The 22,690-nt window shown below is 39.3% G+C and overlaps 2 protein-coding genes across 5 annotated transcripts; one reads left to right on the top strand and one right to left on the bottom strand.

Moving 5' to 3' along the window:
* Positions 1-4,457: 4,457 nt before the first annotated feature.
* Positions 4,458-9,421, bottom strand: PHOSPHO2 (phosphatase, orphan 2). 2 transcript variants are annotated; one of them, XM_081313591.1, is made up of 3 exons: positions 9,196-9,421; positions 7,744-7,834; positions 4,458-6,811 (listed from the first exon to the last, which is right to left on the bottom strand). In XM_081313591.1, exon 3 carries the CDS (start codon positions 6,787-6,789, stop codon positions 6,064-6,066), a length of 726 nt encoding a protein of 241 aa, XP_081169717.1. In that variant the 5' UTR covers positions 6,790-6,811; positions 7,744-7,834; positions 9,196-9,421; the 3' UTR covers positions 4,458-6,063. The 2 variants fall into 2 exon arrangements, with proteins under 2 accessions (XP_081169717.1, XP_081169718.1); XM_081313592.1 differs by lacking the exon at positions 9,196-9,421 and having other exon boundaries at positions 7,744-7,990.
* A 113-nt stretch (positions 9,422-9,534) lies between these two features.
* CFAP210 (cilia and flagella associated protein 210) lies at positions 9,535-22,276 on the top strand. Of its 3 annotated transcripts, none has more exons than XM_081313589.1 (9): positions 9,535-9,681; positions 11,452-11,669; positions 12,102-12,275; positions 12,373-12,566; positions 14,485-14,641; positions 16,819-16,958; positions 19,034-19,226; positions 19,520-19,684; positions 20,610-22,276. In XM_081313589.1, exons 2-9 carry the CDS (start codon positions 11,472-11,474, stop codon positions 20,946-20,948), a joined length of 1,560 nt encoding a protein of 519 aa, XP_081169715.1. In that variant the 5' UTR covers positions 9,535-9,681; positions 11,452-11,471; the 3' UTR covers positions 20,949-22,276. The 3 variants fall into 3 exon arrangements, with proteins under 3 accessions (XP_081169715.1, XP_081169716.1, XP_081169714.1); XM_081313588.1 differs by lacking the exon at positions 9,535-9,681 and adding an exon at positions 9,796-9,925; XM_081313590.1 differs by lacking the exon at positions 11,452-11,669 and having other exon boundaries at positions 9,565-9,681.
* The last annotated feature ends 414 nt before the right edge of the window (positions 22,277-22,690 follow it).

Here is a 22,690-nt window from a genome sequence, read left to right as displayed (position 1 = left end):
GGTCCTCATTCTTCAGCGGCTGTCATTTACGTCGACCAATGCTCTCTATGCTTTTCTCCAAAGGGTCGTTCGGCCACCCTGAATTTGCTAAAGACTCACCCACCTGCTCTCCAAACTGGGTGACAGGCAGAGGCAGAGCTGGGCTCGAGCAAGGAAAGGAGCCGCTTTCAAAAATCTGAACACAAAGGGGAGGAGGAGGGAGGAGGAGGAGGAGGAGGAGGAGGACCTTGGCACTATAAAAAGGCGAGTGCCCGAAGCGAAGCCCCCCACGGGCCAGGGTTGGTCGTGGGGCATTGTGGGAGCGCCTTCCTAGCCGCTCGGCACCCTTGACATTTTATTATTATTATTATTTCCCGCGCGTGGAAATGAAGGGGGCGGGGGAAAAAAACCTATTAAACAGGGCAGCGGGGACCAGGAGGCGCAAAGCTCGTGTTCGTTTTGTTTCCCCTCCCCTCCCCGCCTTCTGCCCAACTACTCCGTGCCCGCCCAACCCGGTCCGAATCGATGCGGGCTTTGGAACAAAAGAGAAAGCGCGGGGGCGGGGGGGGGGCGAGGGCGGCCTTTCGAGCAGGTTGCAAACTTTGAGGGAAGCAGCTTCGCCGCGCGCCCGGGCTCCGGCAAGGTCGGCTGCAATCCGCTTATTACTATTCAGAGAAGTGAGAGGAATAAAAGTCCTCCACCAGCCTTTCTAGAAGGGAAAGGGGAGGAAGGGCTCGGCGTCCCGGCTGACTATCTTTAGAAGAAATTCAGATTCGCTGCTGACCGGCTGTAGGCTATAGAAGGAACAGATGGAGAGCCGAGTTCCTATTTTGGTGCCTCAGCTGGCTCGCCTCCTCCTCCTCCTCCTCCTCCTCCCTCCTCCTCCTCCGGCCAGGCCCCTCTGCTCCCAACAAGGCCATCCTCAGCTTCTGCCGTTCAGCTCCCCTCCCTCTCCTCCCCAGAGAAACCTTTTGCCTCCTGCTTCTGGGCCTCAGGGGGACAAAAGGAAGGGTTGCCTTAAAGGCGTCTGTTGGGCTAGGAATGGTGGCCGCTTTGCTTGCGGTATCTAAAGTGGCAACAATAGCTTTGCTTATCCAGAGCTCAGCCTGGGCTGGGGAACACTCGTGGGGTATAAAATTGCTCCATCTCCTCTCCCTGCCCAGCCGCTACCAGAGATGCTGCAGAAGCCGTGGTAGCAACATTTATTTATTTATTTATTGATGGGATTTATATCCCGCCCTATCTCCTGAAGGACTCAGGGCGGCTCACAATAAAACATATAATAAGTGCATAAATCAAGATAAATGAAATTGAGAACATCAGTGCAATAAAAAATTAGAGAATTTAAAAATGAATTAAAAATACTAAATATAAATTAATTAAGATGCCTGTCAGTCTAGGTCAGCTTGGTGGAACAGGTGTGTTTTGAGGCCGCGGCGAAAGGATTGGAGGTTTTGGGCTATCCGAAGCTCAGGGGGGAGCTGATTCCATAGGGTTGGTGCTCCCACAGAGAAGGCCCTCCCCCTGGGGGTCGCCAGCCGACATTGCCTAGCTGACGGTACCCTGAGGAGGCCTTCTCTGTGTGAGCGTACTGGACGATGGGAATTTGTTCCCGGCAGCAGATGGTCCTGCAAGTATCCCGGACCTAAGCCATGTAGGGCTTTAAAGGTAAGTACCAGCACCTTAAATCTCACCCGGAGGGCAACTGGTAGCCAATGCAGCTCCCGTAGGAGGGGTGTAATATGGGAGTATCGGGAAGCTCCCATCACAACCTGCGCAGCTGCATTCTGCACCAGCTGAAGCCTCCGGGTGGTCTTTAAGGGCAGCCCCATGTAGAGAGCATTACAGTAATCAATACGGGAGGTAACGAGTGCGTGGGTGACTGTACGTAGGGCATCTCGGTCCAAAAAGGGGCGTAATTGGTATATAAGACGAATCTGGGCAAATGCCCCCCTAGCCACGGTTCCAATGTGATCTTCAAAACTGAGTCGTGAATCTAGGAGGACGCCCAGATTGCGTGCTTTATCAATGGGAGGTAACATCTCTCCTCCTATAGTCAGAGATGGAACCTCTTGGACTAAACGAGATGACGGTATGTACAGCCACTCAGTCTTGGCCGGGTTGAGTCGAAGCCTGTTTTCTCCCATCCAAATCTGTACCGCTTCCAGACAACGGGACATCACGTCGAGGGCATCACATGCTGGTTATAAAGCATTTCTGAATAGTCTTTAGCCAGTTTGGGTGCATGACCTTGGGCCACTCACTCTCTCTCAGCTCTAAAGAGGAGGCAATGGCGACTCACTTCTGAAAAATCTTGCTGAGAAAAAGTCCAAGCAATGGCCTGGATCCATCACCACCCCTAATTGCCTCCTTCCTTGGTAAGTAGAGTCTGTCAACCAAGAATGAAGGGCACGATTCATTATTTTTCTGGTTTTCCTGTCCAAGGAAGACTAGACCCACACTCACCCACATCCTAGATCACAGGTCAGCAACCCGTGGCTCCGGAGCCGCATGCGGCTCTTTAAGCCGCCTCCTGCGGCTCCCAGTCGCCCGGTGTGCATGCACCTCTCCGAAAGGGCGGAGCTGCGTGCACACCTCTCCGAACGGGCAGTGGCGCCGCCCGTTTGGAAAGCTGCCGCAGCCCGTTTGCAGAGCTGCTGCCTTCCTCCAAAGGCGGCACCTCTGCAAATGGGCCGCGGCAGCTTTCCAAAGCGCCGCCCTTTTGGAAAGCTGCCGCGGCCCGTTTGCAGGCTGCCGACTTCCTCCGAAGGCGGTAGCTTTGCAAATGGGCCGCGGCAGCTTTCCAAACTGGCAGCAGCACGTCTGCAAATGGGTGGCGCCACCGCCCATTTGGGTGGAGGTGCGTGTGCACCTCTCCAAAGGTTTGGAGAGCTGCGCGCACACCTCCCCGAACGGGCGGCGGTTTGGAGGTCCCAGGGGTGGCTCCAGTGGCGCCCGGGCTGAAGGCGGCACCGCAACCCAGCACCCGTCACCAGGGAGACCCGTCACCGTGCAGGTGCCTGAATGCGCAAAACATTTTGTTTTTTGCGCATGCGTGGACGCACGCGCGCACACTTTTTGCGGCTCCCACTTTTTTGTGTGTGTGATGGAACTGGTTCCGAGTGGCTCTTTTGCTTTTTCCGGTTGCCAACCCCTGTCCTAGATGAATATATAGCTCTGATGAAATGTGAAAAATAAGCAGGAGAATGTACTTTACAAAATTGAGTATATTGCTGAAAAGCCGTTCCTTGCCATTCTTTTCAGAAAAGACAATTGGAAAAAAATACAAGCAACATATAGTATATATAATAGAAATGCACTTAGCAAATATGGCATAGATTTGTTCCTTCAATGTTGTAGGAACATTATTTTCCACAGAATCCATATTTTTTTTGCTTTTTAATTATAGTAATAAAAAGAGCAGAACACAAAGAAACTTTTTTTCTTCTCTTTGTCATATCTTCACCATCATCAGAATCTATAATTCTTGAAAAATTCCAAATACTATGAATACTGAAAAGAACCTAAGAATTAAATTTGGGACAAACCTATGGCAGCTTAAGACTTGTCTATGAAGATTCTCAGTCATCCAGGTCATGGTTGTCCCAAAAGTGCCTTTTGAAAAAGCACCTTTGGATTGAGACTTGTTTCAGAAATCTCCAAGAAATCATATAAAACATCCAGAGAAACAATGATGGTTGGATTTTGTTCTGTATAATACTATTGTATCAATCTCTTCCTTTTTTTTGCTGATCCTACTAGATCTGGCAAAGAGGGCATATTTCAGATCCCCTCTATTGAACAATGTCATCTTGTTGAAAACATAATGCCAGTGCTCACTCGTGGAACAGCATACTCAGAGATATAGTTGGTCCCAACCCTATTAGCCTTTCATAAGGTTCTCAAGATCAGCTGTTTCTTCAGACATTTGGACCAGAAGGCTAGGAAAGCACTGTTGCTGATATGACTTTAAGATTAGAATGTATTATTTCCCTCAAGTCATTAGATATTACTTATAACTGTTGGTTTTTAACCTTTTACACCATCCAGTCACTGCTCTGAGATAGGGCAGCCATATGAATTATTTAAATAATACATAGAACTCTGATAGTTCAATTATAAATCAGCCCAAGATGGATAACACAATGGTTGAAAGCATAAGCAATAATCCATGGGCCAAGATAACTGTTAAAATCAGCATTTACATTTATCAAATAAGCAGATCTTTAGACCATGTAATAGGGTCTATCTATGTTGGGAAGGAATGCAAATTAAGCTTCATTAAAACTAGGGGAGAAGAATTTGTTAGAAAAAGCTTTAATATATAGTGTATCCCCATCAGAGGAAGAAATAGAAAACCAATGTTCTTTTTATACTAATCAGCTAAACAACTGTTAGGTCCCAGTACAGTATGTTGTTTCTGTTGATTTATATAATCGCTATATTCTACAGTTAAGGCAAAATATTTAACAGGTAGATTCAGTAATAAAATATTTAATTGTTATCTTTATAAGCATACATAAATAAAAACTACAAATGGGATAAATTAATCATTGTTATTTTAAATAGCACACATATTCCAAAAGTTCTAGTAGGCACATAGTATTTCAAAGAATAACAAGTGAAATACGGATTTCTAAGCAAATTCATTGTTCACTATATCAAATGTACTCAGTATCTGAATTTTAGCAGATAGTTAAATAATCTACTCATTAAGACCAACATAAATTAATATGAGAGGAAGCTAATATTGAGCTAATCTTTATCTTCTTTCACTAATTTTAAACTAAAAAAATACATTATCCATATATACAATTCCACATATTAAACCAATTTTCACACATTCACTTTTTGCAAAGGCTAAAAGGTCAACACAAAACTGCTTATCAATTTATGCCCTTTTTCAAAACTTTCAGATACAATTTTCACATTAAGAGGAGTTAGGCAGCACCTTTTCTAACTAACCAATCTTATTAAAAGGCATAAATTGTCATGAACTGAGTTTCAGCTTATGAAGGCTTATGCCTCTTAATAACATTTACTAGTTGGAAAATTATTATTTGCACATAGACTAATACAGTCCTCCTCCTCCAGTGTCTTCATATTTCTAACAAAATGACATAAAAAGAAAGATCATACCTCACAGGTATTTGCAAAGATAAATGTGATGCCTTAGTAATAGATTGAAGCAGTAATTTTATATTTGTTGCACTGACATTATACTCTTCATTTTACATAATTGTTTAAAGGATTCAATTCTAGGTAGTTTATTTAGGAATAAATCCCACTGGCCTAGATTAGGGATTATTTCTCAGTAAACATGCACAGAATGTATTTTGCTTATGAAAAGAAATACGTATCTTTCATTGCATCATCTCATTTGCATTCTTATAGTTTTTGCAGATAAAACCAACACTTTTATGGACAGATATTATTAAACAGTATTCAGTGTTGCCCACATTTATTTGTAACGGTGCATTACCTTTAACCAGATTGACTGATGTAGAATATATTTGTTAAATAGGAGAAAAATGGGTATGAGCTTATTTTTATTTGATGCCACTAAACTGCAACCGTTGTATTATAATTGGTTAGCAGAAAATAATCTGGATCTCTACTTTTTTACAGGACTATGAAAGTATTTTTCAATTTTAAGAAATAATGTTATTTTTCTAAAAAGCAGCAAATGTTGGCAATTATTTGAGTGAGATTTCCACTCACATAATGGGATTTGCCTTTTTCCTCTTTACCAATAAGAGCTAATTTGAGTGTATGCTATCAAGCCACAGGTCAAATGGCTGCTCAATATATAATTAATCAGAACCTACTATCATATATCATAGAACAGACTTTAATAGCTCATCTGAAATGATATTGATGACTATTATATTTAATAATTTTGGCATCTGCATCATTAAATTATTCAATTAACCATACACTGATTTTGTACAAGGAAAGGGAAGACAATCAATTAAAATTATGTAAACAAAATGTGATTTTTCTAATATCTATAAAGAAAGGATTCTATTATGAGAAAGTCAAGACAGTAGCACCAATTTGCTGTGTTTTTAAGCTAAATGGGAACTATTCTTTTATAAGCAATTCTAAGTAGGCAAGAATCTCAACACCAGATGACCAAACAAGAACTGATGCGTCCAATGGAGCAAGATCCTGAGCTAATTGAGAAATCATTTTCTCCAAAATATACCCATGGCGTGGCATAACAACATCGCTCTTTTTTAAACACATTACAGGACACAAATCATTCCCACCATCACCTATATATACAATTTGTGAGTATTTAACTCTTGATGTTAAATTGCTTTCTAAAAATTCTTCTAAAACTTTCCTCTTACACAAATTTATGGGGCACTTTGTGCAATCATGGATATGACAATTCTGCACAGAAAGATAGCCAAAGCTATCAAAACTTGCAGGGTTTGTAAACACTTCATCAAATAGTTGAAAAACATTTGCTGTTTTTAAAATCCAGTCAATAAAGACAGTATTGGAATCTGATATAATTATGCAATCAAAAAAGCCTTTGTGTTTGCCAATAAAATCTAAAAGATCTATCATTCCTGAAGTAAATGGGATTGTTGTCATAGTCCTTTTCATCTCTTCTTCCCTTACTCCATTATCTCCCAGATATTTAAAAACTCTATCCATATATTCCGTCCAGTGTCCCTTTTGATAGGAGTTTTTTATTTCATCAGGAAGTTTTGAACCAGGTACACATTTAACAATCCAGGTATCACTGTTCTCATCTACAATTGTATGATCAAAATCAAAAACCAGTAGAAATCTCATTGTTGTTGGATATAAGTATAACCTGAAAATGAGAAAAAAATAGTTTAATTATGAACAAAATCATTTATATAATCATATGTTGATAGTCTTAAAAAGAATTTTCAGCAAGAAAAAAATCATTCATGATACTTCTAAAAATGCATCTGAATGCTTCTCAAAATATAAGAATCAAAGCTATATACTGTTATACCAAATCAGTTTGTTGTGGCATCTAAACTGGGCATCATTTACATGCAGCATAATCTGGCATAGGTTTCAGACATAATGTCCACAATATGTTTTATACAATGTATAAACTATAAACAATGCAGGAATTTAAGGCTACCCAAAGCATTTCAAGTTTTCATTTTAGTCCTCTGTATGTGATATTATATTGATTTACCTTAAGTAACAAAGAATATACAATAAACTATAAAATACAGGTAGTCTCACTTAATGACCAGTAGTTTAATAACCATTTGAAGTTATCATGACTCCCAAAAAGTTAATTATGACCCATCCGTGATGTTATGAATAACACACACCCAAACACATGCACACCATGGTCATGTGATTGCATTTTAGATACTTGACAACCATCTCACAGTTATGACCAGTTGCAGTTTCCAGCAAAAAATGCCCATTTTGGAAAATGGATTCACTTAATGACCATGTGGTTCACTTAATTAACCACTACAGTGACTCACTTTATGACCATTGTAAAAATGGTCATAAAATCAAGACAAGTCATATGGTTTGCTTAACAATCACAGTAATTTAAGGCCAAAATTCTGGGCTCAGTTGTCATTAAGTGAGGACTATGTAGCATATAAAGTAATCATTAGTCAAAACAAAAATTCAAAGACAGGATATTTGATTACATTATCAAAAAGTATAGAACTGACACAGATAAAGAGATTTATACAGATGTGCAATTTTTTTAAAAAATATCAACAATACATCAATGATACTCACTGGATGATGTTTGAAACTTGAATTCATTGGAGTAAATCAAATAGAGTGAATTTATCTCAGTTCTGCCAGAAAATGACTGCAAGCCACTTAACTGTACAGAGACAAGAAAATGTATGGTCTTATTCTGTTCTGGCTTGAACTCAGAAAGACACAGAGGTTTTCCCTGTGCATTTTACCAACAATCTTGTGTGAGACAAGATTGGGCTTAAACGTAAATTAGGCTAATCTTAACCTGTGAAGTTCATGGATAAACAAAATACAAAGCTCATGTTATTTCAGAGTTTAGAATAATACAATGAGATAACTCTACGAACCAAAGGGGACTCTTATTATCAAACAAAGGCCAGATTCTACACATCATAAGAATATAGTACATAGATTTTACAGATATTTCCAAAACATCAACTCCTTGAATCCATTTGTAGCATGGGATTTTAAATGAAAGAGCTTAGTACTTTCCTCCAACCAGGTTTCATCCAAATAAGTTGGAATAACAATGGATGTCAACTATTAGAGCTAGAAGACATCTCGTATGGATTTTACTTTTAAAAAAATCTTGGCTAGAAGATTTGACTGAAAAGCTTCAATTGTCTTTGAAATTAACCAAACATGTGAATTCCATATTCTGTCATGGAATCACTTTCAAAATACTGTAACATACAAGATCAAAGCATGCCTGAAAAGAAGTGTACAGGCAATTAATGTAGCACTGAATCTGACTTGCTTTCGGCTCTCTTTGGAAATAGGCAAAGAACGGAATAAAAAATCTGTACTCTCCCGAGTAATTGGTGGAGCAGTGGGCTAATGCCTCCTTAAGTAACACCAGCTGCCTGCAATTAGTGCAGGTTCGCATCCCACCAGGCTCAAGGTTGACTCAGCCTTCCATCCTCCTGAGGTAGGTAAAATGAAGACCCAGATTGTTGGGGGCAATTAAGGTGACTTTGTAATAATGCCGCTTGGGGGTGTGTGTGAAAGCCCTAACAAGCAGGCATATACATAGAATGAAGGCTACTGCTAAGCTTGTAAGCCGCCCTGAGTCTTCGGAGAAGGGCGGGATATAAATGGAATAAAAATAAAATAAATAAAATTATTTACAGTCACCGGAGCAAATACATTTCCATTTAAAAATAAACGTTTAGTTACAAGATCAACAAAAGTACTCATTCTATTTGCAAGCCCCGGACAGCCTGGCAAGTATGAACTCTCAGAGAAGCAATTCATCTTGCTCTTAGGGACCAGAACGGAATGTAAGTCAGAAATAGCTCAAAGCTTTTTGCCAAGCGTTAGCGCACAGAAGGGGTCAGCCAGGTGAGAATCTGTGCAGTACAGGCCGCATTTGCAAACGCTAATTAAGGAGCCCGCATTTCGCTAAGCTTTTCCACTGCCCGCGGCAGTCTGGAAACGTTTTACGGTTCTATTTGTACGACCGGGATCTTTACAAAAGCCACCAACCGCTATAAAGGCGAACCATCAGCCCGTCGGATCGCTCCTCCGCAGGGAGTCTTAGGGAAGCCAAGCTGCCAGGGACGCCGTGGGAAAACGAGCCGCGAAAGACGCGCGAAGGCTCCTCGCGTGCACAGCAGTCACTCATCGCGAGGCAACTGAACAGCTCCGACAGGAGGCCAAAGCCGGCCCGAGGACTTGCCTGGGCCACCGCCGGCCCTGGGGACGCCGCACCGAGCCCGTCCCTCGGAGGCAGCCCGTCTTCCCAGTGCACCCTCCCGGGCTTCGGCCCGAGCCTGGGGACGGGGCGAGAGAGCAAGGCGGCGAGGGCAGAAGCTGTCGGCCTACGCGAGTAGGCGGAAGAGAGAATCCAGCCGGCCGCAGCCCGAAAAAAAACACAAATGAGAGAGGAACCGAGAAGGCGGCCTACCGGCGCCTAGCTCAACGCCCGAGAGCCGACTGACTGCCCCGCAACGTCTTTGCGAGCCAGATCACGTGAGCGCCCAAACAAGTCTCGCCCCACCCCCACCCCCGAACCCGACAGCAGAGCTTCGCGTAACTTCGCCGCGCAGCGGTTCCCTGGTCGCCTAGCAACTGCCGAACACCCTTGGTGCCTCGCGCTGCTTCGGTTAGTCAGGGCGTCTCGCGGCGGCCTCCCCGCTCCCGTCTGCTATGGGCGCGATGCTTCGGCCCGAGGTGCGATTCGGCAGGCGCAAGGGGCAGATGCGAGAGGCTGCGCGTGAGTTGCTTGCGGGGGAAGCAGAGAGAGAGAGAGAGAGAGAGAGAGAGAGAGAGAGAGAGGGAGGGAGGGAGGAGCGAGGGGTCCTTGGTGCTCTCTGATCCTGGTTGGTTTGTTTTTTTTTGGCAGACCTCTCATTTCCCAAACAGGGTCACGTTATCAATGCTCAAGCAGTGCTCGAATTCCTCATTTCAAGCCTGAGCTACAAATATTCTCCTTTATTGGAGGGAGGACTGCTGGGCGCGCGAGCCAGAGCTCAACGGCCGCAGTTATATCTCTGTCCACCGATTGATTGATTTCCTCAGTCTTCGCTCTGTCAGAGTGAGAAAAAGAACGACGATCCGTCAGACTTCCTTAAGATGATCTTAAACTGCAGGGGTCTTCAAACTTGGCCCTTTTATGACTTGTGGACGTCAACTCCCATAATTCCTCAGCCAGCATGTCTGGCTGAGGAATTATGGGAGTTGAAGTCCACAAGTCATAAAAGGGCCAAGTTTGAAGACCCCTGTCTTAAAGGCTCACACACTGTTTCACAGAATATCGGATAATTAATACTGTTCGTGGGATTAAGTCTGCGTTTTTCAAAATTCGGCCACTTGAGATGTGTGGACTTCGATTCCCAGTTTTCCCCAGCCTACATGTCAGCTGGGAAATTCTCAACCTACCTTCTTTGGAATTCTGGGAATTGAAGTCCACACATCTTAAAGTTGCCAAGTTTGAAAACCACTGTTGTGAGTCAACTTTGTTTAGCTACGAGTTAGTGAATAAGCTCCTTTTTGGCGTAAGCTCAGTTGAATTAAGCTTGGTTTTTCATCTAATAGATAATATTGCAGCCATGCCTCCCAGTTGTAAGTAGTGAGAAGAATTGTTGTAGTGTGTAGAAAATAGGCCACTGAAAGTAATTCCATTTCTGTTTTATGTTGATTCTATATTTTCCTTGTCCATTGGGGTGGAAAAGCGTGACATATTTCTCTTTCCCCAGTCACCTGTCCTAGCCTTTCCTATTCTGTTTTTCATTACATTTTTTGGGGCAAAAAATTAAATCGTTGCTTCTGAATGAAAATATTTAATATTTAATTAAAACGCAGTACATACATAATTTAAGCATAGTTGAAGGCTCATTAAAGCCATTGTTAACAAAGGATTTATATACATACGCATGTATGTGTTCACTTGATTTTTATCTCACCTTGATTCTTTTTAAGTAATTCAAGGTGACAAACATATGTAATACAGTTTTCACCTCCTGCCCAGCCAGCTGTCATGCATAAGGCAATACAAGAACTCACAATCTGCTGGTTTCTAGGCCAGCATCTTAACCACTGCACCAAATTGGCTCTAATGTATATGTATGGAATTTATGAACCACCTAATCTGTCACAATGCTGAGTAGTCTATAAAATAAGAATTAAAAACAAATATATGTCTAGCTTAAAAAGATAAACACCTAATAAACTTAAGCATCTTACAAGAGGTTTGGGCACTATTCTAACACATTATTTAATTTATTTTTCTTTCTTGCCCAGTAAATGATGAAGATGATGTGATGGAAGGAATATTTCTTCCAGTGGGAGTAGATCTTCGCCATATAACCATTTTGCCCAAAGCAGAATGGCAGAGAATTCAAGATAGCCTCACTGCTCGTGCAAGAGAAACAGCCCGCATTCTTGCTGAAAAGAAAGCACGAAAAGATTTGCACTTAAAGTCTCAAGCACTTGTGAAAAATTGGACCCACACTATTGCAGTAAGAAGAATTTGTGAATGCCAATGCTTTCGACTTCACTTAAGACATATCTGTTCAACCAGGGCTTTGACGGATATTACTGTTTATCTCTAGTGGCATCTGAGGGCTGTTGCTACTTTCATCAGAATGACGAAAGCAGCATCTCACAGCAAGCTCTGCCCTTTTGGGAGTTGAAATTTTTTAAAGTAGAACGTAACATACTAAGTTGGAATAGAACTGATGACAAACATTCTATGAAACAGAACAATAGAGAACCCACCACATCCTAGTAAAATTATCCCATGAGAAGGGAATAGTTCAGAAAGAGTTCCAAGGGAAAATGGTGTTATTTTATTTAAAACTATATAAATATTGTTCACATCTTTAAAATGTACCAGTTATCCTATTTTTTTAACAATATGCCTAATAAGATTATTTATACATTAATCACAGGGTATGTCACAACAAAAACTGAAAGCCAAGAAAGTACGGCAAGAGAGAGAGGAGGAAGAAAAAAGAAAGACTGACCTTGAAGAAGCAAAATACCAAGCACAGAAGCGAAAAGAGAAAATAGAAGAAGCCAAATTGCAACAGTATTTTGAAAATGATAGAGTGAAAAATTTTCATGTAATATAGATTACATTTTTTCCCCTCCCTTTTAATTTTTGGCCACATTGTAGTGTAGAAGTGTAAACTATTAAATATTAAACTTATTTTTTTACAGAGAGCCTTATTACATTCTGAAGTTTTAAAGGAAAGAGATGCTCAGATTGAATTTAAAAAGCAATACAAGAATTTGTACAAAAGCAAGAATGAGGCAATAGAACATGAACGTCTAAAAGCTGTACAGTTAGAAGAAGAAAAAGCTAAAATGCAGCACATGAAGAGACTGCAGATTGCTAATGATCAACTGGCACAGTAAATATAATACAAATATATTATCTGCCAAGTAAAACTATTTCCCCCCCAAAAAATATATAAAAAATAAGCTGTTTTAGTACTTAGGTTTCCCCCCCCCTTACGACTGCATATCCTTTTTCCTAATTCTAATGACAAAAAAACTAAATCAAACTTTCATTCGGGCACCTTCTAAAGGAGCAGCTGTTGCAGTGAGCAGGAACTTCCTCTTGTGTACATACCACTCTCTTTCAGGGTATGTAACTAGATGAAATGCAGAAAATTAACAAGTACAGGTAGTACTTGACTTACAACCACAACTGAGCCCAAAATTTCTGTTGCTAAGTGAGAGTTGTTAAATGAATTTTGCCCCATTTTACGACCTTTCTTGCCTTTCACTTATTAAGTGAAGCACTGTACTTGTTAAGTTAGTAACACGGTTGCTAAGTGAATGTGGCTTCCCATTGACTTTTCTTTGCATTGACTTTGCTTGTCAGAAGGCTGTAAAAGGTGATCACATGACCCTGGGACACTGTACATGTCTTAAATGTGGGTCGGTTGCCAAGCATCTGAATTTTGATCACATGACCATGGGGATGCTGCAAGGGTCGTAAGTGTGAAAAATGGTCATAAGTCACTTTCAGTGCCATTGTAACTGTACAGTCACTAAATGAACTGTTGTAAGTTGAAGACTACCTATAGTAAATAAACTAAAGGCAGGATGTGAGAGAAAAGGAAAACTAATTACATCTAGCTAATTAAATCTAAGATCATTAACAATCCCTAGTCTTCCCTCTTTGCAAAACATGCTTAATTTCACCATGCCTGTACAATGCTCTATATGTTGTCTTTTCTTTAAATTTTCTTTTCTATATCATCTTTTCTTTTACCATACATGTTTCCTACATATCCCATTCTCACTGCATTCAGTTTACTTTTCTGTTTCCCTTGACATATTGTTTATTTTTCCACCAAGATCCTCTCCTTCAGAACTCCTTAATTTCCTTTTTCTCAGTGTTTCACCACTGGCAGGTTAATCACTCTTAGATTCAGATCCCTCATCTTCTAAGTCTAACAGTTTTTCGTGATAAACAAATTATGCTTCGAGACTCATTCTGTGTTCTTGTATGTTTGATGCTTCATCCATTTATTCAGAACAATTATTTTTAATAGTACATATTCATTAATCATCATTCATTAATGGATCTTCAAATGGCCCAATTATTACTATTATATTCTGGCCTTGTTTCCGTCAATCTAATTATGTTGTCTTGCACAGCAACTGACTCATCAGGATCACATTCATTTAGAATGTTGCATAGTTGTTCCCCAAACTCATTTTTGATTCTGTTGTTATTATGATACTCTGGAGCATAATAATCAGTTATCAGCAGCCTATGAATTTCATTATTTCATATATATATACACACAGTAGTCTAGATGATACCAGTTCATTTTGTTTAAAACATTTTAGCTTTTTCATTCACTAACCTACACTTTGACCTCCATACTTGCATTCCTCAACTCCAAAAGATTAGCCCATCTTCATTCAGATTGCTTGCATCCTTGCCTTCATGCTCTTCACTCTATATTCCTTTCACATATCCAATTATAGTCTTCTACAGAACATCTACAGATAGGTCAGTGAATTATGACATAAACTGCTCATTATAGCTTTGGCCAACTTTGATACACACACACACACACACTTTTTTCTCCCTGCCAAAAATTATTTTTCTCCCAAAAACAACTTGCTAGGAAGTGAAAAAGCTCTGGCCTATCGGACAGATTTGGCACTAAGTAATTTTGGAGATGTCTTTTGAAGTACAAGGAATCTTGGTGACAGTTTGACTGAAAGTTCAGCAATATTTAGAGAATCATATAGACTCTCCACTCCTGCTTTAGTCAATAAATGCTCATTCTCTTTATGTGTTTTTAGGATAAAGGAACATGAACGCTTAGCAAACAAAAGCAAGTTAGAAGAGAAAAAAGAAAGGGAAGAAATTCAGGCGTTGACCAAGTTATATCAATCAGAAATGCAGGAAAAAGAGCAAGCAGAACGTGAAGCGAAGGTTAAACGAAGACAAGCCCATCTGGTATGTTTTGAGAATCTGGTAACTAAATAACTTGGAAGTTAAACCCAAAGTAGAAATAAGAAGCTGCTGCCCTTCAGATATTTAGGCTGACAATTCCCATAATCCTCGTTAATCTTTGATGAGCATAATGGGAGCATAATCCAAATTATCTGGTTATCATAGGCTCCCTGTGCTAAGTGTAAGAACACTTCTCAATCTTTAAAATATTCAAGAATTTTAGGGGTGCTGATTTTGAATACTCTCAAGTTATTCAGACATTTGTTTCTAGAACTGGAGAAAGGGCTGATGGTGCATGATCAAGTGAAAGATTTGAAATTTGAAATTTCAGACACTGATTCAAAATCAGAGTGTCTTTTAACAGTAATAGTAATTTCTGCTATAGATGAAGTGGTGTGAAATGCCGTTGAACTACAATATCCAATCCCCTGCTAGCAAACGTAGTTTCACCTTCATGTTGCCACCTGTTTGCTTCATGTGGAATTTGACCAGAAGATAATATAGTTTCTTCATCTGACTGAACTGTCTGGTGCTTTAGATTTGCTGCCAGTGAGAAAAATAGCATTTAATTATATTTTTGCAGGGATTTGCCCTGCAAATGCAGTTCCTAAAAATCTTATATATATGTGAAATGGCACATTTATTGCTTCTTGCTTCTTTCTTGCAGGGCCAGCATGCCTTGCAGACTTTGTTGAAGCAGCACACATGCTTTTAGTTCTAAACTGTTTGAGTTTAGAACTGCATACTATGTTTCATGTTTTTTCCTCCATAACAAAAAGAACAATTGAGAAGGGCATCAGCAAATGCCATGGAGTGTTAGCAGTTTTTACCAACTACAAAATGTATCATCATTATATCACCGTGGTTCTTTGTTCTGGTACACCAAAAGAACTCTACCTAATTCTTAAGCTAGCATGGAGAGTTATTTCAAGCAGTTTTATGTTCCTGAATTTTATTTGAATTGACATCTCTTAACATGTTGTGAGATGGAAATCAGAAAAGGTAGGCAGACTGAAATGGTCTGCCTATCTGATCTTACCAGTATGCAGGCATGTAACATAAAGGGAGAGATACTGGCTTAGTGAAGGTCTGTACCAATAACTTGTGGCCAAGAAAGTACAGACATGGAAACACTCTAAGAAGTGAGAATAGTGTGGAGACACAGCATGGGGCTAATCAGATTGTAAAGCATTCTGCTTTTTTCCTTTTGATCCCATTCAGAGCTCCTGTTACACATATAAAAGGCTAAGTTTGTTTGCTGTCCTGCCTTTTAGTTCTGAATACCTCAGAAATGTATTTGCTTGTTGCCTTCAGCTCCTAAATTCAAGTTTTTCTCCTAGTACCATTTCATTTTCTGGGTGAGAAGGTAATTTTTTTCTCATCCTCGATCTCGGAATAACAAAAATTACCATTAGCTGAGCAAGGCAAGGTCACCTAATCAAAACAATTATCATAGTGGAGGCCATAGCAATAGCTCTTAGACTTAGATACTGCTTCACAGTCCTCTTCCCCCAACAATCTGGGTCCTCATTTCACCGACTTCGGAAGGATAGAAGGCTGAGCCAACCTTGAGCTCATGAGAATCAAACTGCTGGCAGCTGGCAGAATTAGCTTGCAATATGGCGTTCTAACTACTGCACCACAATGGCTCTTATAGACTCAATCTCCAGTTCTTTTTTGCCCTTCACCAGGGCAGAAATCTTTTTTTTTCTGGCACAAATTTTTAAGGACCAGAATCTTTTCCTCTGTTTGTTGTAGCTCTTCTCTATCCTTTAGGCTTCTGCTATTATAACATTTTTTTAAGTCTCTCCAAAAGTCTTTTAATTACAATTTTTCCCCTCCCAAGTATTCTTTATCCTTTCTTCTTTCTGCCCCTCCCTGTCTTTTCCTTTGATTGTCCAAAATGTTTCCAACTTTGGTTCAGCAACGTTTCTCTGAAGTTTGTCTTTGAGTTCTGCTTATTGGTTTTAGAAGAATTCAAATTTTCTATCTCCGTCAGAGTGAAGGATTAGGTTAAATGTGCTGGAAGACTTAAAGAAGTAGCAAAGAATAAACTAACTGCATGTAGCAACAAAGCAATGCCACTGGAAGTTGCAATTCAGAAAGTCTTTACCTAAGAATTGGGAAAGAGAGAATTTGGCAATGAAGTGAATGTTCAGTTTTGTCTGATTATTTTAAAGGCATACGTTGCTGACCAGGTAACTCTCAAAGCTATAGAAACACAAAAACAAGAAGAAGAGGATGAGAGAATTCAGATATGTTTTAGAGCAAAGCAAGCAATGGATAAGTTGAAGAAAGCAAAAGAAGAAGAGTTACACAGGTACATGAAAATAATGATTAAATTAAAATTCATGACTAAAAATAAATATACATTTTCCAAGATTACCTACCTATAGAGATTCTATTGTAGTCTCCTTGATATTACAAACATGTAACATTTTAGCAGACTGAAGACCACAATTATATAAAATATTCTGTACTAGAGAAAAAAACATCTAGGATGTTTCAAAACATTTTGTTCTTCTTCCACACCATACTTCTTGTAGCTATCTGGGGACCTGTTGAGTTTTCTGCAAATCTGGACTTTCAAAGGATACCGAACACAGGGTTCTTTTACTGAAGGTGGTCACATGTAGCCAACCTTTGATAATGTTGAAAAACCTAAGCAGGGATGGGAGAACACCAGGAAACTAGACTGGGAAGTTGAAAAGTGGTCCCAGAATGCAGTGACCAATTCTTTCTTTACAGTTGCAAAGAAAATAACATGGCAGGAATGAAGCTAATGTTGTTTTTACTTTTCAGTTCATTTTATGAAACATAAAAGATTAATTTTCTGAACCTTTTAAGATATGATACAGATATTGACTTGGATTCCATTGAGAAATTCCTTTGCCTTGGAGTTCCATTCACTAAGTGCATTATTGATTCCCCTCCTGCTTATTGCTCCTTTGGGAAGTCTATGAATGATAGAGGAACTCTAAGGAATATGGTAGTGATAGCATAAGGGACTGCAGAAGAAATGTAAATTGAATTGCAATTTATTTCATTGGTGCAAGGACCTCATGCAGTCAAAAAACATACCATTCAAAATCAGCTGCATTGGGATAGCATTGTTGTTGTTGTTAGCTGTGAAGTCGTGTCCGACCCATCGCGACCCTATGGACAACGTTCCTTCATTGAATTCCAGCGTCATATCGTTTTGCCTTTTGGTACTGTCCATAGGGTTTTCATGGCAAAGATACTGGAGTGGGTTGCCATTTCCTTCTCCAGTGGATCACGTTTTGTCAGAACTCTCTGCTACGACCTGTCTGTCTTGGGTGGCCCTGCACGGCATAGCTCATAGCTTCATTGAATTATGCAAGCCCCTTCGCCACGACAAGGCAGTAATCCATGAAGGGGGATAGCATTGTATATGCTAGTAAATAAATATTGAGAGTTGCACAAAAGCTCTGTTCAGTTAGGGCATCAATACGGAGTTCCTGAATCATTTGTTTTGTTAAGCTGATTCTTCTTCAACCTTGGTCTTTCAATATATTATGACCCTTATCCTCCTGGATATTGGCTAAGAAAGGTAGTTGCTGTACACAGGGAACATCTCTGAAGAACATCAAATTAGGGAAGCGAACTCCTTTCCATCCTAAGGCTTTGCTGGCCCAATAAATGCCCAAAGTAAACTGTAAAGTTGTATCTCAACGATCAACCTTCATAATAAAAAAATTGTGTGGGGATAGTAAAATAAAATGGACTAGTTAAGCTCATATTCTCAACCATTAGTTTCCAATCATTATCTTCTTAGTAATTGTACTGTTAATTCAGTTTCTTCTATCTGAGCTATGCATGCTTCAGAGCACACAAGAAAGAACATTTCTAGGATTGCAGCTTTGAAGGCCTGAAAACAGACATGGCTGCTTTAATGAGTTTCAGACAAGATGCTATAATATTCATACATTCCAAAGCATATTTTCTGATTCAAATCCAAAAGGCTCTACGGCGCCATTTCATGATTTGTACAGTAGAAGCATAATTTATTTCTGGATTAAAACTGGAGATATTTGCATTGATATATAATTATTGTAAAAATAAGCAAGCACTCACAAAAGAGACTGCTTTGTAGATAATAGACTGCACTTCATCAGTTATCTATACTGGCGGGTGAAGAATCCCTGTGTATCTAAGGATTGTCATTCCCAGAATGGTGTCCTTGTGTACCCCTATTTCTTGAAAGAGAGAGGAGCTGTCTATGTCAAATGGGGCTTCCCTCTTCTAACAGGAAGTGCCTTCTATGTGTGGAATTTAATTAAGGTATATCTCCGACTGCCTTCTATCCAGTGTAGAATCAAAGTCATATTTCAGACTCTGCTAGCATACAAGGCAGTAAATACTGATCTGTTACAGATTAATGGAAGAGAAAAGGGAGAGGATTACTAACCGCCTTTTAGCACAAATGAAAAAGAAGATGGGTGATGAAGATGAGCGTATTGCAAGAGAAAATGCAGAGATAGAAGAGGAGCAAGCTAAAGAGCTCAAAGCTAAAGAAGAAAAGCTCCAGGCCGATCTGAAATCCATTGCAGAACACAGAATCAATGTGGTAAGAAAAAAAATCCAGGTTACTTGTATTCTTTTTGACATGTTCCACTATTCATAGTAATCAGCTTTTAAAATTACACTCTACAAGTGTATAGTGACATGTCCTTCTGAGCACTTTGTATGCAGCAAGTTTAATTGAAATAATGGCATTTCCTTTCAAATAGAAGTACTTAAGAATGGGTTGCCCAAGGTATCACAGAATCAGGGCAACTGTAAATTATTTTGTAGCAAGTTACACAGTCATCAGATTTCAGATTTTATTATTAAGGCTTACAGATAAAACTATTATTTCAGATAAAAATGAAAGAGGAAAAAGAAAAAGAGGAGAGATTGGAAGGTCAAAAAACACTTATTGAACTGATGGAAGCAGACCGGATCTATCAAGAACTGGAGAAGGATAAAATACATAGAAATTATTGTGCAAGCTTAAAATTGCAAGAAGCTCATGTCGCACAGATAGTAAGTATAGATATTGGAAAGCATTTCAACTTATAAAATTTCTGTTCAGTTCTAGAAGGGTGAAAAGATACTTCTGTATCAGGGTATTGTAGCAAGGAAAGTTTTATTTCCAGTTTGGGTTGTGCAAACACATTAAAGAAGGTAACATCCCATCCTGTCAGAGAACATTATAGCTATAAAAGACCACAATCATCAATAGTACAATGCAGTAAAAAAGACCACTTCCATATATCAGAGCAAGATATCGCAGAAATATTTTTCTTCCCCATCAAAGAATCCCAGGATTGAATTAATTCAAACCATCTACCATAAAGAGTTCTCTTTTTCATGTAATCTTTATAGCATTATAAATATTTGCAGATTATTCATACATCATTTCTAAATAGCAATACATTTTTATTATTTAGTTATTACACAGATTTTTAAAATATTGAAATTATATTTTGATCATCTTAAGGGAATTAATTTGGCTGACATTAAAACAAACAACAAAGCATACCCATTATTTAAACTAACAGTGCTTACAATTTTACTGGCAATCCATCAGAAGTCAAATTTGGACAACCTTGCGATTTAAATGTCAAGATCTAAGACCCTAATACAGAAGCTTTAATTTCTCATATTTTGCATCCTGAAAGACATGAAGAATTAGCAGTTTAATACTTTCATTTTGGAAAAAAAACTTGAATTCCATTCATTTGTGCAAGAACACATTTTAATTGCAGCCTATAAAGCTAATCTCCAAATGCTTACAAGCAATTATTTGTAAGAATATGAATTGCACTGATATGTTTCATATGCAGATTGATTCTTTTGCTTAATTTCTTTTTTTATACGGTATGTGTTGGGCTTGGGTTCAAAGCAAAACAAGATTTCCACAAGGATTAGCACACACACTTTTAAAATTAATTTTCCCCCAATACAGGCTGAAAAAATAGCACGAGAAGAAAGTGAGAAGCAGCAGGATGCTGAATATGTTAGACAGAAAGAAGTGATTGCGTTGTGTAGGGAGCAGGAGTTCCAGAAATATGCAAAGAAAATAATTGATGAACAATCTAAGACCACGCAGAATCTCTACCCACTTCACAAAAGACTGCCCGAAGGCATTCCTACTTTCAGTGGCCCAGGCTATAGTGAAGGTCAACAGTGCTGTGAGAAGCAGGCTATTCAGCCACCCTACACAGGTGAAACAGCTCAAGAAATGAAGCTGTTAAATGAACAAAAGTATGATGAGACTAAAGCACGATTAGGATTTACATGGTAAAAAACATTTGGAAGGATAAAATAGAAGTGTAATATCTTTATCACAATCCAAATTGTGAAAAAGTAGAGTAAAAAGAAACAAGTTTATAATAAACATTGCAGCTTGATATGGCTGTCTTTGCAAAAAGCTCGGAAAACTATTGATGTGAAACAATGTGCAACAATTTCAAGCAGAATGAAAACTATGCAAGGTTTGAAAAGAAGGAATATAATTGTAGTGAAATTCCAATTCACAATTCTAGCTTAAAATTTTATCTGTAACTTATGAAAGAAATTACTTGCTAATTATTTTAAACCTTTTGGTTGGAAATAAAATGTAGTTGATCCTCACTAGCATCTTTTGTTCTTCCATTGATTCTTCCCTTGTATTACTGTGTGATTTGTACCTGATTTTCTACTATAACAAGCACTCGGGACAGGGAACAAAATGCTAATGTACGTCAGTCATTAAAAACCTGCAAAAAGACATTATTCTACATATTTTTTAAATGATGTGGGACTAATGTAACTCCCAAAAGAATGCATTCAACTGCATGGGAGATACAGTATACAGAAGTGTGTTCCAGTCTCTCTCATGCCACAAAATGTGGCTTCAAAAGGTCCTCTCCTGCATACAACTGCACCTATTTGTAACAGCACAGCCAAAAGCCTTGATGTTTAATACCATTACCTTAAAAAGTGTTGAGTAAGCAGTAGGTCATCAGTGCAGATCTTTTGGTAAAATTATATGATCCTAGAGCATGGGTGTCAAACTCGTCATATCACGTGACGTATCGTGACCATTTTTTTGCATTGCTGGAGCTGGGTTGGGCACGGCCTCCATATGATGCAACCGGCTCATGGGCCGGCAGTTTGACACCCCTGTCCCAGAGCCTCACAATAGTTAGGCTAATTGCAATATTTTGCAAGTTTTCCAAGGGTAGCCCCATGCAGAGTGGACTATAGTAGTTTGGATGTGATACCGTGTCAGCTTTGACCAGCTCAGAAGCTTGTGCATCACAGTAACTACAGCTACGGTCTGTAAATTTCATTTCAGTGGAGCATCAAGTAGTCCGAAATGATGTTTTCTTTTGCAGCAAATACAATCTAGGCTAAACCTCAATCCCCAAGTCCAATAGCACTGCTAACTTGCCTCAATCAAATTTTAGCATGTTTTCCCTCATTCAACCCATTTCTTAGCTTAGGCAACCTCAATGATACCAAGTTATCTGAACCATTAAAATATTGTTAATAAAAAAGTTGAAAGCAATGTACTGGGAGAAACTGCTGGATTTTAAAACTTGAGAGTAAAATTGGATGTCCACTAATGCTGTATGTTGTCCTTTGATCATTTTCTGTCAGTATAACAAAATAATTTATGCAACAGAAATTCCTAGCTTACAAGATAAACTCTCCTTGATGACATTGGCTAACATCAGATTTAGAAGAAAATGTACTCTGATCTTTCAGTTGGCTTTCAGCTGTTTTTTCACATTAAGAGTTCTTGGGGTATTCATTAATCTTACCATCTTCCATTTTATTTATGGTCTTTTTTAAAGACTAGTTGAGCTTGGGGGGAAAAAAGACTACATTCAAATGTTTCAAATTTCTGCTAACCTATTCCAGTTCCTCACAGCCAACAAGACTCCAGAATCCAATCAGAAAAAGAGAAAGATATTGTCCATCTGTAAGAATGACCTTCTGATGAGTGAATTCAAGATCAGTTTAAGGAATGTTGGTATAGTCCTATTAATGCCTATAAAA

The sequence above is a fragment of the Vipera berus genome (assembly GCF_964194415.1).
Source record: "Vipera berus genome assembly, chromosome: 1".
NCBI classification, from domain to species: Eukaryota; Metazoa; Chordata; class Lepidosauria; order Squamata; family Viperidae; genus Vipera; species Vipera berus.
Note: the sequence above shows the minus strand (reverse complement) of the source record. Positions and strands in the feature narration are given on the sequence as shown.